We start from the raw sequence: 13,581 nt of genomic DNA on the forward strand, positions 1-13,581 counted from the left end.
TACACCAGAGAGGTCGTCGCTCAAAGAACAAGACCATGGATTCCGCCAGAAGTACCAACACACCACCTTCCAGGTTTACCGGTAGTGGCAAGTGGGGATCCCTCGGGTAAGTTCGCAGTTGCTTGGTGGCTCGGATTTATAGTCTTTTGCACATCCGTTCAAGGATAGCGTTAGAGCCCATAAGCTTACACCGGAGAAAACGTATGCATCTTGTGCTATGTGTGTATAGTGCATTTTTTTTTTCGTGTCGTATATAATATGCTCGTCAAACTAAAATAGGGAACATTGATTTCCAAACGGGATGCCTTAGCATCAACCTTGACCTTTACCTTTACATATTAAAAGCTAACAAACAAACAAACAAATAAAAAGAAAAAACAAAATCCTTTTTCCATCAATGGATTTGCAGAGATGTATATTATCATGGTCAAATATCATAGTTGTAGGATTACGCAATAATAATAGTGTACACTTCACCATGTTCAAGCTGGTTTTGATCATGAGAGTGAAATCAAACATACGGAATGGCAAAACTTCCATTGAAATTAGTCATAACATGATGGAGCTATGGAACTCTTAAGTTCAACGTGTCATTCCGGAACAACAAACACATTTTAGACGAGGTGATTTTACTTATAAAAGTAAAATTTTACTTAAAATTATGTTAACTTAAAGTAAAACGTTGAGAAGATTTGTGAAAGCCTTGTGGAGTGATATCCTTACTTCATCTACTTGTGTTTGTGCTTCCGACGTGTACTATTCGTTTTACCACATCTTTTTTTTTACCAACTTCAGCTGTGGAATTGTACTTTTAATACTCACAGCTGGTGCCATAGTGATTACAAAAAAAAAAAAAGTTGTAGTGGTTGTGAATTGTTGCAAGACGGAGGTAAATTGAGGAGATTCTCCTTTCAGAAGGCGAAATGTCATTACTAGTTATATTCTTTGTGGAGCATAATTGAATGTGACCTGCGGGTGTTTTTCACCGTCTACTGCAGTTTCAAGTTTCAAGTTTATTTCATATTTCCATTTCTCAGTGATTGGTTGAAATCACGTGTCAGTTGGTTGAAATCACGTTAGTATAGAACTAGAAGCACCCTTATCACTAAAATAGCGCGCTCTGAAACAAGAGCGGGCGTAAACGAAATCGCTGTAATCTGATTGGCCGATTCATGTCAACGCTAAAAAAAGTTTGTTTATTTGTTGCTGTTGTTGTTGTTGTCGTTGTTCTTGTTCTTGTTGTTGTTCTCAACAACAAGCACATTTTTTCTACTTTCTATTCTACGGAAAAAAAAAAGAACCACTGCTTAATCAATAGCGTGAGTTTGATACATTAAACTTGGTCGCCCTGGGTGAAACATGATAAAATTAAAGAAAGAAAATGCGAAAGCTGATCCTCACTTTCCGTGAGAGATCCTCAATTATTGACATATCCCTCATGAATGTGGCATGGACTTGAAACCTTGACATTTCGAGCACTGCTTAGAGTTTTAAATGTAAGCACGAACATTTCTTGCTGCAGCCAGCTTTTCCCCCGTGTAACACACACGAATAATGAATGGTTTGCAAGGTATTGATTAGTTGCCATGTCATTATCTATATGAAAGGTGTCAGAAGAAAGATAAACCAAAAAAAAAAAAAAAAAAAGATATGGTCGAAACACGCGTAAGTCAATATTGCGTGGTACAATCTAAAAAGTTGAGCAAAACGTAAAAGAAAAATGATCGCCAGCACAGTGACGTATCGATTGGTTTTCAGTTTGAGGTGTCACATGGGTTATTCACCTCTCGATGTTTATCCGTAATTACCCAGACTGCGTCTTCCTCCAAATTGGTCCCCACCTCCTCCCCCCCCCCCCGCATGGTTGTTCGTGTATTTCTATGTGATTGCTATATGTTCATTTTTTATGATTTTCAATCGACTTTAGGCGTTCTTGTCACTTTGCAAAATTAAGATTTTTGTTGAAGTCCCAACGAGGGGTTATTATGCAGAGATCACTCTTTATACCTGTACATTTCTGTTTGGAGATAATAAAGTAATTGATTATAAATTACAGAGCGCATTCTGTAGATTAACGAGCAACATTTCGAAAGATCCTACTTAGCGGCAAGAAATTGGCTCGAAAGCAAAAGAAAAACAATTATATTATAATGTCATACTCTGGCGCATTCTATCGACATATCAATTCAAGAGCATGGTAACTCAGAAAGAGCGTCGACGTATATGCAGAATCCACGCACAGGACAGAAAACCAAGAAGCTTCAGTTTGAAGCTCCTTGAGAAAACATAGTAACAGCGCTTACGCAACATACGCACACACACGCAAGAGTAAAGGAGTAGTAGGTGAGAAGAGAACACTGTAAGTGTGAGGAAAGTATATAGGGATGTGTAGGTGTGTAAGATATTTTACGATGTGAGAGAAATAAGAGATGGGAAGAGGGGGATGCTAACTTTTTTTTTCGGCAGGCGGGAGGATCGTCTCTGAAAGGCGTAGTGCTAGTGGTTGGTTGGGTCAAGGGACCACTTTCTTCAACGGCCAATGATCAATGATGACTTGTTTTTTAAATGAGAAATGTGAACAATTAAATTTCAAAATTTTCTCATTCTCTTTTTTTTTTCCTGTTTTTTTTTTCAATGATATTTTCGTGACTTTATTTATCAATCTAAAGTCAATTTGAATTCTGAAAATAGTGGTACTGATTATAGTAACTGAATAACGCCTAAATATCTCTAAGATGCTCTGTTCATTAACCCTCGTATCGTCTTGCTTGGTTGATCAAGCCGCTGTTTTGTACTGAAATAATTACAATGGTCATTCATTTTTTTTTTTATTATTTGACGTATGTATTTTCCACTTCATGATTAACTTTGTCATTCTTATAAAAATGTAGATTTCATTTATGACCTCATTTCGTTAAAGTCAGGTGAATACGGATTGATCGAAATGTTACTGTGAAATTATTAAATAAAAGTAGAAATAATATTCCAAAGATTAGATTGCCATCAGTGGGGTTTGTTACTTCCCGTAAGGCTTACGGAACATCCAATGGAAATGTTATATAGGCTTACGGTAAATTTCGTATAATACCTCACTACGTTAAAGTCAGGTGAATACGGATTGATCGAAATATTACTGTGAAACTATATTGAACAAAAGTAAAAGTAATATTCCAAAGATTAGAGTGCCAATGGGGTTTCTTACTTCCCATAAAGCTTACGGAACATCACATGGAATTGTATAGGCTTACGGTAAATTTCGTGTAATATCTCCCTTCGTTAAAGTCAGGTGAATACGGATTGATCGAAATATTGGGTGCTGTTCGTTATTCCGAAGGTTCGTTATTCCGAAGGTTCTTTAATACGAAACACACAAATTCCCTATACCTAGAAGCTCGTTAATCCGAAAATGAAAAAGGGTTCGTTAATCCGAACATTTGTGTCCTTATTCCGAAGGCTCCTTATTCCGAAGGTTCGTTAATCCGAAAGTGAAATAGGGTTCGCTATTCCGAAGGTTCGTTAATCCGAAAATGAAATAGGGTTCGTTATTCCGAAGGTTCGTTGATCCGTCAATGAAATAGGGTCCGTAACGAACCTTCGGAATAACGAGTTTGTTTCACTTTTGGATTAACGAACCTTCGGAATAACGAACCTTATTTCATTTTCGGATTAATGAACCCTCGGAATAACAAACCTTATCACATTTTCGGATTAACGAACCTTCGAAATAACGAATCTTCCGAATAACGAACCTTCGGACTAAAAAACCTTCGGAATAACGAACTGTAACCGAAATATTACTGTGAAATTATCAAACAAAAGTACACTGTAAAAGTAATTTTCCAAAGATTAGAGTGCCAATGGGGTTTGTTACTTCCCATAAAGCTTACGGAACATCACATGGAAATGTTGTATAGGCTTACGGAACATCTCGTGGAAATAAGGTCAATTATTCGAAATTAATAGAGAGATACAATGCAGATTATACTATGGACATTCACTTAACACTTTAGATTTCAAAGATCAGAAGACAGTGGGTTAGTATATGATTTATCTTTTTAAAGACTAGTAGAGGAAAAGAAGAAAAATGAATAAAGATATTAAACAGTCCTTGAACTGAAATGATGCTCCAATAGCTATTATGAAATATCGCTGAAAGTTTTGAGACAGGTTTTGTGTTGGTGGTTATGCCTTCCTAATGATTTCGAATATACCCTCTGGTCATCCGTTTTATTTTGACCTTTCAACACTTTTATCGCTCTGCATCATACACTGAACGACTATCCCGTGAAATGAACTTGCTCCTTTGCCATGACAACAGCGCTTCCCCAGCCATCGGCACTTTACGCATCCAGTAAGACACCTATCAATCATTTTTTTTTTTTTTTTTCGCCAGTCATAATTTTGCCCAGTAAGTAATTCATGCTGTGATCGAGTGATTTCTAGCACTGGTATACTAGTATCTGGAAAAAAAAAAGAAAGAAAGGAAAGAAAGAGGGAAAGAAAGAAAGAAAGAAAGAAAGAAAGAAAGAAAGAAAGAAAGAAAGAAATCTCACGGTTTTTGTTACCTGGTTCCCATATTACGTGAGTGATTTCAATTCGGAAAACTACGTCAAAGTATTCATGGTATTTGAACTCTTTATCATCATAATCCCTGTCAGGCTCGGATCCAGTGAATGACGAGAACCAGTGATCACCATCAATCATTGTTGACTGAATAGCTCTGGGGGTACGTGTTTCAAAAAGCTGATGTCTTTAAAGTTACGAACGACTTAAGAACGACCGGTGATCAGTTCTTGCGCTGAATTATTGAAATTCTGATAAGTATAGCACATCACAACGTGTTCCAGTTGTTCTTAAGTCGTAAGTAACTTTAAGAACAGCTTTATGAAACACCCCTGGTTATATTTTGTAAGTAAGTAGGTTTAAAGTATTATGTCTGTGTCCACTAGCTCATAAGTGTATTATGTGTACGTATAATGGGTGCGCGCGTGCGTCATGTGCATTATGTGTTATTTTGGATGAATGTGTATTTTCACTTTTGTTTTGTTGTTTGTAAAAGAGGATTCCGTAAGAATCTATACATGACAGTTTAGTCTCGATATGCGTACAACTTTTAAAACTGCAACCTTAATATCAAAGACTTGTGCGATTTGAAAGAGAAAAAAAGAGAGGGGGAGGGGGAGAGTGTCTTATATCGCCTTCAACAAACAGGGGAAATAGAATAAAAGCGCCAAACCAGGAAATAAGTCCCAAGAAGTGACTTATCTTCATCTTTTATTATTTTCAAATAACGTACATATCTTAGCGGAGGTGGCCATTAGGCATGTTGTTAGGCCGTAGGACTTTTTTTTTCATTTTTTCTTTCTTTGTTGTTGTTGTTATTGTTGTTGTTGGGGGTGTAGTGTGCATATTAGCTCAGCAGATTCATGTCTTTTTTTGGGAGGGGGAAGATTTTTTTTTTTCAACTACGGAGTGCAAACGCCTTCGTAATCTCGTCACTTAAATGATTATGTATACATTATTTCTCTGTTGTTTTTTTTTTCATTTCTCAGTGTTTGTCTTATGCTTCATGTTTGATATGTGAAGGATTTGAGTTTCAATCTGTGTACAAATAAGAATTGTGTAAGAAAAACATAACAAGGACAAGAAAGAAATGTGAGTGCTTTTGGCTTATGGTGCCGAGGGCGTAAGATGTGATTTGTCTGATTGGGTGTGAAGTGGGCCCATCCTCTCATCATTAATGGATGTTTTATAAGCATTTTTGCCGTGTGCCAACAAGCAAATTGGCGCCTCACCGAGAGTCAATATATAACACTGCTTGAGCTACCCAATGCCGATGAAACGAGACTCCCGTTCGTTGAACCGGGGCTTCGGCTGCCCGTGGGTGCAGTTATGAAGCAACTGTTTCGTTGTAGCCTACAGCGACATTTAATACCGAAGTCTGGTATCATTTTGCCAATACACGTGCGCGCGCGCGCACACACACACACACACACACACACACACACACACACACACACCCTCAGGGAAAACACAGGAATCCTGGAAACGGAATTGTTTACAGAATGTCATCACAATGTGCGCCATTTCCATGGCTTTTTCTTTTTTTTTTTTGTATGCGAACGCAGGCAAAGTAAATTCAACAATCACATTAAGAAAACATGGTGATACGTATACTCCCGAAATAACTTTTTAGACGAAAATCTATAGTGATTTTTAGCTTCAACCTTGGAAAATCGATAATCAGTGTTCATTTTTGGAATGAGATTTTCCCTTCAATAGTGTCATTTGTGTTCGAATAGTGACTCTTCAGTTCGTCAACCAGAACACAACAAAACTCGAAAATTTCCGTCTGTTAAAATAAAAGAAAAGAAAGGATAGCAGAATGTTGATGATCACATAGCAGAAAGGCATCCCAAATGCATCTCGCAAGTTGAAACAAACCGACATTATTCACATGAAAAGGTGTCGACCTCTGCCATTCGCAAAGTCAAACATTAAACTGAATTCGTATTATCTAACCGGATCAATTTGAGAAGTTTACACACACACATACACACACACACACACACACACACACACACACACACACACACACACACACACACACACACATACAAAGTTGCCAAGCGCGCTCATAATCCTTTCAGCGAGCCCCTTGTATAAGTTTGTCAAGTTAATTTGCCAATAATCAATATTCTCCAGCACTGAATCCAGGATCTGACTTTTTAGGAAGGGGAAGTCCCCAAGGACTATGGATGGTTGCGAGTTCAACACGGAGACTTATCAATTATACAGTTATGAATACTGAGGACGGGATAACGGGTAGTCGACATTAAGTGCTACTGAAACATTCTTATGACTCTCTGTATCCATAGCTACCGTAGTCATGAATATTTATGTTTCAATTAAGAGGAGGGGGATTTATCACAATAACTCTCAAAATTATTAGTATTTACCTTAAAGTACAGTAAAATACGTGTGGAATGTGGAAGGAAGCAATATATTGATTCCCGTCCCCCTTTTTTCATTTTATTGGAAGAAGCAGACGATGTTGTTCGCGTTGATGTCGAGTTTAAGACGAGCTACGGTCGATTTATAGACGTAGCAGGATGTGGAGAAAAATCGGAACGGCGTCGGACGCGGCAAAAAGTTTTGAACTGCTCAAAAATTTAGCCCGCCGACAACCACGAGCGGCACACGTGGTAAAGACGTGCAACACACGTGAAACACACGTGATAATCCGTGTTCCGGCAGTGATTAAAACTTGGGGAGACGCGGTAAGACGCGAAAGTTTAGCGGTCTGTCACGGGCAGAACACGGTCATCGGACGCGTGTTACGCGTTGGTATCACGGGAAATAGCGTGTGTTTAGCGGCTTATCACTGACAAATGGATTTTTTTTTTGCCTTACACGTGGCTGGACGTGGTTAGCCGTGCTTAGGCAGTGCTTCAACAGTGGAACAGCCGCCGACAGCCATACCCTGTACAAAGCACGGCCAAACCAAAAATGACCGAAAATTGCCACTTACGACCACGTCCACCAGATTTTCATAACTTTTTGTACGTAATTTAGACGTGGAGTGCTGTGTGACCGGGGCTTGACCCATGTTGAGATGTTTACTGGTTTCAGATTTCATAAGTACTTTTCTACTTTAAAAACCGACTTAACTGTACAGAAACGATGCTCAAATGATACCAACGTGTTGCATCTAGGCCTCTTATGACTTTGAAAACGCGGCGTAATTTTGGGGGGCTTTGCAACATCTCGCGGGATTTGAGTTTTTTGTTTTGTTTGTTTGTTTGTTTGTTTTGATGCAGGAGGCGTCTTCGTTATCATTAAGAACGTGAATACATTTATTCAACTGTGAAAGTGACAGTTTGGATCTGAAATATTAATGTCTGTCAAATTTCGACCAGACACATTATCACTCTGGACTATAGCTTCATTTTCCTCTGATGTTTCGTTCCCACTCACTTGCTTTCATGTTGCATCCAATTGGGGACTTCTATCTTTCCCCCAAAGGGCGACACTCGAGTCCAGGGGATATTTGCAGTCCGAAATTTGCTCTCCATCTCTCTGCTTCGCGCAGATCCAAACAACCTTGGCAATTATTGCGGTGGCTTCACTCACACGGTGCCAATGTCACGTTTGATTCGCTTAGTTAAGTATTACACACTCCTTGAGATAAACACTCCATTTTCTTTCCGGGCCCCAACCAGGAAGATTGGGGGGAAAAGGAAGATGGTTGTGAGCGCAGCTCGCAAATACCGCACATGACGAAAGTGATTAGGGATCTAACTTTCATGGCCCGTTGGCTTTAGGACGATGCGTTGGGTATAGAGTGACTTTTGGCGACCAAGTTGATGATGCGGTGATCGCTCACGGAGAAAAAAAAAATGGTCGGCCTCACTATCCAGAAATATGATTGCTTGAACCCAAGAACTCAGAGCAGCTATAGATGCTGATTATATTTGTGAGATAGCGATAGGAGAATCTTACTCCCTGTCAAGGGATTGAATTGAATTGAAAAAGGAATTTTATTGGATATTTAACATCCGATGCAGCCCTCAGGCTGAACTGCGGACATTTTATCATTGTATCAGCTTGAATACATCAAAATATATAAATACAAAAATACATAAAAGAATATCAACTATTACACAATAATAATTAACTTTTCCACCAACAAAGCAAAAACGAATATTGCCATTTCAATTTCTAACATTACTATTCTCATTATCGTAAATAATCATTATTACTTATACATGAACCTTACTAAAAATAGTAATCTAAATTCAAATTCTTTCTCACCTACTCATCTTCTTCTTCTTCATTTTCTCCTTTCCCCTACTTATAAGCTTTACCTTCTTCTTCCACTTCTCCTCCGTCAACCTCATTTTTTCCCTGCAACAATATTTAAATTATCGTTATCATAATCACACATATATTCCATCATTACAATAAAACCACCTTTTATACACTATTACAAAACAACAATCAATATTACATTCACCAAGAATATATCATGATGACACAAAACTCTGGTTTTATATCAACACAATCGTTCAAACATGATATCAAATAAAAAAGAATACAAAACTTCATATTTCACATGACACGGGAAATACAAAACAGATATGGCAATCAAAATAACATCAGAAAAGTTTGCTTAAGACTAAAAAAAAAAAAAAAAGGCAGATGGAAAAAAAAAGCAGATAGAATCAGAAATGAATTAACATGAAAACATATTTTCTATGTAAGATGCAGGTGGTGTTCTGTTGTATAATCCAATACATAACTTTCTCCTTCTGGGTATGTATTTACATTTTGTTTTCATTTATTATTTCTAACAACAACATAATACATCAAACTATAATCAAAATCTCATCTTAATCAAATTACCAAAATATTACAAACCAACAATTATCATTATTACTTTTTACTCTTTATACTCTTTATTATCGGCAGCATAATGATGCTACACCAACATATTGCTAATAAATAATATTATGTATGTCATCACAAGCCCCCAATCGGCGGCGGGCAAAATGCTAAGTGCTGCAGAAATTGAAAAATATATATAAGATACACACACACACACACACACACACACATACACACACACACACACACACACATATATATATATATATATATATATATATATATAATAACAGTGGCACTTCTATGACGCATCAGTTCATCAAACATATTATGCTCTTCTGCTTGGTTAAAGAGAAAAAAAAAGTATGGACTTACAATGTTGCATGTGTTTCTTATTTAATTACTCCACGTATATAGGATGACTGACGTTCATTGATGGAGCGATCGTTCTAGACTTTGGGCTCATGTGTGAAATGGAGAAAATTCCCCAATAGTGCTTCATCCAAGATAACTAGATGGTCGAAACCATGCGGGGGAATGAAGTAATGTTGACAATTCTTAGGATTTACACAATAGTGGATCCACATTATCGCGCCCGCCGGGAATCTTGCATGCAAATCCACGCGTATTAAAAGACATCTAAAGTTTAAAGGTGATTAAGTTTACTAAATTTCAAATTGATTTACTTCATCAGCTTAAAATAAAAATGAAATATAAAAGAGCCTACAACAAAAATGTAATCAATAAGACAAACATTATGACAAAAAAAAATCTCTTATTTCAAAGAAAACTTAAATGACTTATAAATATATATGTATATATATATATATATATATATATATATATATATATATATATATATACATACATGTATATATATCTTACGGACTGAGAAAACAAAAATCAATGAAAAGACTTATTTGTGGATCGTGTAACCATCAATTAAAGCAAAAAAAAAATAATAACACTTGCATAAAACAGGTAAAGATCCTAAGAAATGAAAGTTGTCAAGATTTGTCTGATTGGGAAGCATGCGAAGAACAAAAACAAAAGTAATATAAGACGAGACAGAGCAAGACAAAAAAAAACAAGAAAAGCAATGCTTTGAAAAGAGGCACAAGACAAAAAAAAATCGGAAAAGAAACGAACTGATAAAGAAAAGGGGACGAATACGTTACGCGTCAAATTATTTAAAAATTGAAAACTTTGATGATAATAAAAAAGGGAAGTCACTGACAAACAACAAAAGCAGCTCCAAAAATTCTCTGCAAACCAGTATTGATGTGAAACAAGCAAACAAAAACTCGATTGTCATCATCTATATGTTCTCACCTGCACATACAACGTCACAAAAAGATACGCTCGCGAATACAAGCATAATCAGCCTGTTGGCTCATTTTAATCTCTTTTCGAAAAATTTTGATTACCAATAATATACTGTCACATATTTTCTCGTCCCTGTTGTCCTGTGACACTTACAGAGTAGATTCGATTCCACTTGTATTACTTCCGCATCTATTTCTCTCTATTTTTCCATATTTCCGTGTCCTTTCCACGCATCCCATTATTTTTTCGATATAGTTCTGTCGAGGATCGCTGGATCTGTTTTGCCTTTCTGTCCGTTGTATTGTCTTCCTATTATGTCAGTCTTGTCTCGTTCTGTCTTGTATTTAAGTCTCCCTTTATAAGTTTTGTCGTCCCAGTCTCGTTTAATGTTCATTCGCCTGTGTATGTGTGTCTGTTTGTTACTCTGTCTTCTTATTGGGCTTCCAGACTTTTTTTTTATCTGACTTTATTCCCAATCATTTTTCCCCTTTTTGCATCAGTTCATTTTCTATTGACATTCTGTACCTGAGGGGCCCACATTCTACAAGCATTGCCTTTTTGGTGGGTTCCCCCATTTTTCGATATTTTGTGTAATGTTACATCGTCTATATCACTTCAGTCAATTTTCATTACAACATATTTGTTACCCCAAGGTTCCACAATTATGTTTTTGTTTTGATTATATTATGCAACCTTATTCTCTGTTACCAAAGAAAGTGAAATGTTTATGTTTTTTTTTCGAAAAATGAAATAAAGTTTGAATTGAATTGAATTGAAATTGAATAACGTCAGATATACTGGTCCTAAAGTTTGGAATAAGTTGCCACTCCTCATGAAAACAGTATATCACTTCTCGTGATTCACCCTAAACATGTTCAAAATGATCGCATTGTTATCTGCACTTATGTCTATTGTTTACTGGAAATAATGTCATTGAACTGTAACTGAATTTGTACTACTCTGTTCTCAAGATTTCATACATTGTAAAATAAATGTAACTGTAATCTGCTGAGGCAGATAATCAAACACATCACTAGAAAGAGTAAAAACCAAGTTGACATTGCTGAATCAACATGCGGTTTTCAGCTACAGTTGAATGTTTTATCAAAGAGAGAAAGTTTTGGCGTGCCTGCGAAGGGCTGAACTTGAATCATGAAATACAGAATGTGTGGGCGTTATAACTTTCAGTAAACGTTGATTATCATCTTCTCTGTCAAAGAGATATCAAAGAAATCATAACTGTGTCAAAACACTTAAAGAAGCTTTCAAGCCTTACACAGATAATGGAAATAGAGTCAGTTGGGATCTCATTTTTGCGAATCTTCCCTGAAGCACTCAAATGAATTCGAGCGGCACATTCTAATAAAAAGGGGTAATATCTACACATAGATCAATTCTGGCGTATAAAATCCCCCATTCGGCATACATGAATGGCTCCGTAATTCTCTAAGAGGCATTAGCCCAGTTTAATTCTTTTTTTTTTAGTTTGTATGTTCAGGATTTGTTTTTCAGTGTGCACACTGATGTGGGCTTTCTTCTCTGTAGAGGCCGAATAATGTCAGGACACTGAAACGAATATAAGTCCTCTGCATGAATGGTATTAGTCAAAGGAAGACAATTTAATGACCCCTTTGCTGACCAGGTAATGGCAATAAATTGCAACCATGTTCCTGGTAGCATCATTTAATCCAAATGTAGGCCTACTGTACATGGGCTGATTAGTGCAAGAGGCTGAAAAACCAGATGTAGGTATCCTAAGAACGAATTGTAGCACATCTTCCTATAAAGCTCGAGTTGTCTACGGAACAAACGAGTAATATACATTTTGAAGGGATATGATAATCTACATCAATGCCAATCGTATAAATAGTGAGTGCAATAAATTTCATCGTGATTTCAAAAGTACACCGATACATCTCAGCATCTCTCAACTTTGAAATAAGATTACGCACTTGCACAATATATATCACATATATTTATGGTGGGTTTTTTTTTAAGAATACTCATTATACTGTGTAGAATCCAGACGGAAATTAAACATTAAAGAAGTACCACGGCATGTAAGCAACATATCTGCAACGCTTATCACGCGATTATTTGAAAGTGTAACATACATTATACCAAGAATGTTATTCCAACTGCTGGAGCATCATCATCAACAACAACAACAACAACAACAACTACAACAACGACAACAAATTAACTGATTGTATTCCATACATTCTGCCATGAGGTGGCCACTTTAAAGAATCGCGTAAGAGCATTAGAAAACTTTTCATAAAACATTATGTCCATCCTCCCCATCTCTCCCTTAGTTACAACCAGAGCGATCAATGCCAAGAATCTCTCTCTTAGTGTCCTGATGGCGTGTTGCCTTTCAGCTCGACACAGGAATTCATTTGCGCAAACTGGAGCTACTCGGAGCTGAGGTCATTCCGGTATATCGTTTCAGGCAGCTTGGCAAAATGCGTGTCTGCGGAAAGAAAAAGGCGATTACAACAAGGCGGAGTGATATCCATGGTAGGATTTCCCCCACGTATTGAATTTCGCGCTCCCATCAACCGCACGACTTCAATGAATGATGTCGATTTGATCAGCCATAAATCCGGCCGTTTTCATTACACCCATTTTGCACTCCGCCGCCCTCGACTTCTCTTCGGAGAGCACCCGGTCCCGATCGATTACTACTGGCTTTGCCGGAACACATCGCGGGGCTTTCTCTGACCAGCAGACAGGTGCGCTGGGTGACTGGGTTATTTCCATCTAATTACTGGCCCATCACACCACCTGATGATTGGCTTTTCATTATTAAGTGGAAGAGGAGCTGCGTTTCCCCCCTCGTGTTTCATCGGTGTATCTCGGAATAAA

General features: G+C 37.4%; 1 protein-coding gene across 1 annotated transcript in view; it reads left to right on the forward strand.

Moving 5' to 3' along the window:
• Positions 1-35: 35 nt before the first annotated feature.
• Positions 36-13,581, forward strand: part of LOC140238243 (leucine-rich repeat-containing protein 71-like) — a 118,054-nt gene continuing 104,508 nt past the window's right edge. The window contains exon 1 of the mRNA XM_072318179.1: positions 36-106. Within this exon, the coding sequence (XP_072174280.1) occupies positions 36-106 (71 nt within the window). The remainder of the gene's footprint in view (positions 107-13,581) is intronic.

The sequence above is a fragment of the Diadema setosum genome, chromosome 14, assembly GCF_964275005.1.
Source record: "Diadema setosum chromosome 14, eeDiaSeto1, whole genome shotgun sequence".
In the NCBI taxonomy this organism is placed as follows: domain Eukaryota; kingdom Metazoa; phylum Echinodermata; class Echinoidea; order Diadematoida; family Diadematidae; genus Diadema; species Diadema setosum.